The 3,697-nt window shown below is 42.2% G+C and overlaps 1 protein-coding gene across 1 annotated transcript in view; it reads left to right on the top strand.

Moving 5' to 3' along the window:
• Positions 1-3,697, top strand: part of LOC107742788 (UV excision repair protein RAD23 homolog B-like) — a 17,005-nt gene that overhangs the window by 7,608 nt on the left and 5,700 nt on the right. Inside the window, exons 3-4 of the mRNA XM_016555824.1 lie at positions 585-664; positions 2,002-2,333. Of these exons, the coding sequence (XP_016411310.1) occupies positions 585-664; positions 2,002-2,333 (412 nt within the window). The remainder of the gene's footprint in view (positions 1-584; positions 665-2,001; positions 2,334-3,697) is intronic.

The following is a 3,697-nucleotide window of genomic DNA, read 5'->3' as shown; positions in this document are numbered from 1 at the left end:
TATTAGCGTAGCACACAATCTTATACAGCTAGTCAGCTAACTGTGTTCTGTAGCATCTGCGCTATGTTGCTAAGACTATCTTTTGGATCTAACTGTAATTATTTCCCACATCCAAGTTCCAGGTTATAATATGCAGAAGTCTAAACATTAATCTCTTAATTTTGCAGTAAGTAGTGAAACTTACCCAAAATAAAGGCTTGAACATCTAAAAAAATGCACATTTAAGGGGCTCGTCTTTTGGTGAAAGTTTTCAGACAGCTTTCAAAATGACCGCCAGACAGTGTGAACACATGGAGACTCATATCTATCTCAGTGTGCAATGGTCTGATTGACTTGAAATTACAGGAGGTATGTAGTAACAAACACATCAATTAGTTAAGACATCAAGTAGGATAATACATGATTTTTTCTTTTTATAATCTGAGCTCAAAAATGGTAGTGAGCTTAATAGGTACGTTTACCTATATATTTTATATTTAATTACTGTCAAATTTTACTTTTGGCATGCACCATATTCTTCTTTGGTTTTAATAAGATGCTTTTTGATTTATAAAATTGCGTTTGTTTTTCTCCATAAAACACAGGCAAAATTTTGAATGACGATATACCTCTAAAAGAATACAAGATAGATGAGAAGAACTTTGTCGTGGTGATGGTTACAAAGGTAAGGCTTTTTTCTTTTCCTCACAATTCTCTCATTGCCTTCTTCATAAGCTCATTTATGCAAGTTTCAATACCACTAATGCCCTTAAAAATATATTTTATTTTTATATATTACAATTTTCTTTCAAATTGTGGTATGCCGCATTAAAAACGCTGGATGGAAATACCATCACCAAAACACCAAAGATGTGCATAAAATCTTAAAATGCACATAAATTAACGTATGCACATAAAACAATTAAAAATACATTTGAGGCGGATTTTTTTTTTTTTATCTGATAAGAAAATGTTTGCATAAACTACATTGGAATCACATTTAGGGGGTGTATACACTAAAAACTGAAATCTTTTGACACCGTTGTCGTCTGTATGCAAAACTTGTCAAAAACACGAAGGAAAAACTTTTCAGTTTTTTGTACAATCATTGTTGTGTAAACGTACCCTAACTGAATAAATTCCACGATGTGCAACAAAAAACTGATTTGGTATAATTACTTCCCAGAACAGTCTCCCAAGATTGCATTCACAAACATCAGACATACGAACGCAAGATAACATGACTGCGATTGTTATTGCGTTTCATCTGCGCACAAGTTTATTTTGTAGGAAAAAGAGCCGAAGTACTTTCGCCAGTTGCGGCAACTTCCATTTTTATTTATACTTTGCGCCAGTTTCCCAGGAAGTGACGTTTTTGTTCTCTCGAACACGTTTCTTTATTCACATATGTTAGGGCTGTGACAATAAATCGATGCATCGCGTTTCGTGGATCGATTCTGAGATTATCGGAATGCATCGTGATTCTCTCTCGAATCGATCCGGAGCTTAGTTTTTAACAGCAGATGGCGCTCTAGGCTAGTTTTTAACCGCACACTCAAATGCTCACGAAGTAAAGCGCTTGTGTTCGGCTGAGTAATGTAAGTGGTTAAATGTACTTGCACATCGGCTTTTATGCTTTTATGATGCGAGATTAATGTGAACACAGCCCACTGTGAACATCCTTGTAATTCGCTTCAACCTTTTCGAACTTTATGCGTGTGTAAGGAACTGGAAGCAAGCAGAATAAGGCTATTTCTAAAGCACGCAGTGCCGTCTGCTGTTAAAAACTAAGCTCAGAATCGATTCTAGAGAGAATCGCGATGCATTCCGATAATCTCAGAATCGATGCAGAATTTTTCGATTCTCGATGCATCGATTTATTGTCCCAGCCCTAGCATATGTTTTTTTGCAAAATTTCAATATTTCGCACAAGTTGAATTCGCAACTTTGGATAGAAACAGTGTTAAAGTTCATTGGCAGGTTTCTATAGTTCTCTGTGCAGTTGTGTTTCTCTTTCAACAGCCCAAATCTGCAGCACCGCCACAAGCTCCTGCTCCCGCACCGGCAGCCGCCGCTACGGTTAGCACAACTGTCGCCGAAACCCCTGCACATCCACCCTCACCTCCTGCTGCACCTCCTGCTGCCTCCACAGTGCCAGTACCGACCCCTCCTCCCGCTCCCGTAGAATCAGCAGCGGCAGCGGAGCTGTCCGTGACGCCCGTCACAGCGCCCCCTGCTGCCTCGGAGACTGCTGCAGAAAAGCCTGAGCCTGTTAACGCCACTCCCACTCTGATTTCAGAAGAGGAGAACCAGGCAGCCCAAGAGGAGCAGGCCGTCGCCCAATCAGAGGCCAGGTACAGCCACGCCCACAACAACAACCTTTTTAATTGCTTAAAGGAGACATATTATGCCCCTTTTTACAATATGTAATATAAGTCTCTGGTGTCCCCAGAATGTGTCTGTGAAGTTGATGCATCGCGTTTCGTGGATCGATTCTGAGATTATCGGAATGCATCGTGATTCTCTCTCGAATCGATTCTGAGCTTAGTTTTTAACAGCAGATGGTGCTCTAGGCTAGTTTTTAACCGCACACTCAAATGCTCACGAAGAAGAGCGCTTGTGCGTTCGGCTGAGTAATGTAAGTGGTTAAATGTACTTGCACATCGGCTTTTATGCTTTTATGATGCGAGATTAATGTGAACACAGCCCACTGTGAACATCCTTGTAATTCGCTTCAACCTTTTCGAACTTTATGCGTGTGTAAGGAACTGGAAGCAAGCAGAATAAGGCTATTTCTAAAGCACGCAGTGCCGTCTGCTGTTAAAAACTAAGCTCAGAATCGATTCTAGAGAGAATCGCGATGCATTCCGATAATCTCAGAATCGATGCAGAATTTTTCGATTCTCGATGCATCGATTTATTGTCCCAGCCCTAGCATATGTTTTTTTGCAAAATTTCAATATTTCGCACAAGTTGAATTCGCAACTTTGGATAGAAACAGTGTTAAAGTTCATTGGCAGGTTTCTATAGTTCTCTGTGCAGTTGTGTTTCTCTTTCAACAGCCCAAATCTGCAGCCCCGCCACAAGCTCCTGCTCCCGCACCGGCAGCCGCCGCTACGGTTAGCACAACTGTCGCCGAAACCCCTGCACATCCACCCTCACCTCCTGCTGCACCTCCTGCTGCCTCCACAGTGCCAGTACCGACCCCTCCTCCCGCTCCCGTAGAATCAGCAGCGGCAGCGGAGCTGTCCGTGACGCCCGTCACAGCGCCCCCTGCTGCCTCGGAGACTGCTGCAGAAAAGCCTGAGCCTGTTAACGCCACTCCCACTCTGATTTCAGAAGAGGAGAACCAGGCAGCCCAAGAGGAGCAGGCCGTCGCCCAATCAGAGGCCAGGTACAGCCACGCCCACAACAACAACCTTTTTAATTGCTTAAAGGAGACATATTATGCCCCTTTTTACAATATGTAATATAAGTCTCTGGTGTCCCCAGAATGTGTCTGTGAAGTTTCAACTCAAAATACTCCACAGATCATTTATTATATCATTTTGAAAATGCCTATTTTGAGTAGAAGCAGAAACACGCTGTTTTTGGGGCCTGGCTCTTTAAATGCAAATGAGTTGCTGCTCCCCGCCCCCTTTTCCAGAATAGAGCTACGCCATTACAGCTCGGACCTGCTAAAAAACATCTGTTTTGGTTCTGATTATCATGTTTATCG

The sequence above is a fragment of the Sinocyclocheilus rhinocerous genome, unplaced genomic scaffold, assembly GCF_001515625.1.
Source record: "Sinocyclocheilus rhinocerous isolate Xijiao unplaced genomic scaffold, SAMN03320098_v1.1 scaffold1879, whole genome shotgun sequence".
Lineage (NCBI taxonomy): Eukaryota > Metazoa > Chordata > Actinopteri > Cypriniformes > Cyprinidae > Sinocyclocheilus > Sinocyclocheilus rhinocerous.
This window is presented reverse-complemented; position numbering and strand designations above follow the sequence as displayed.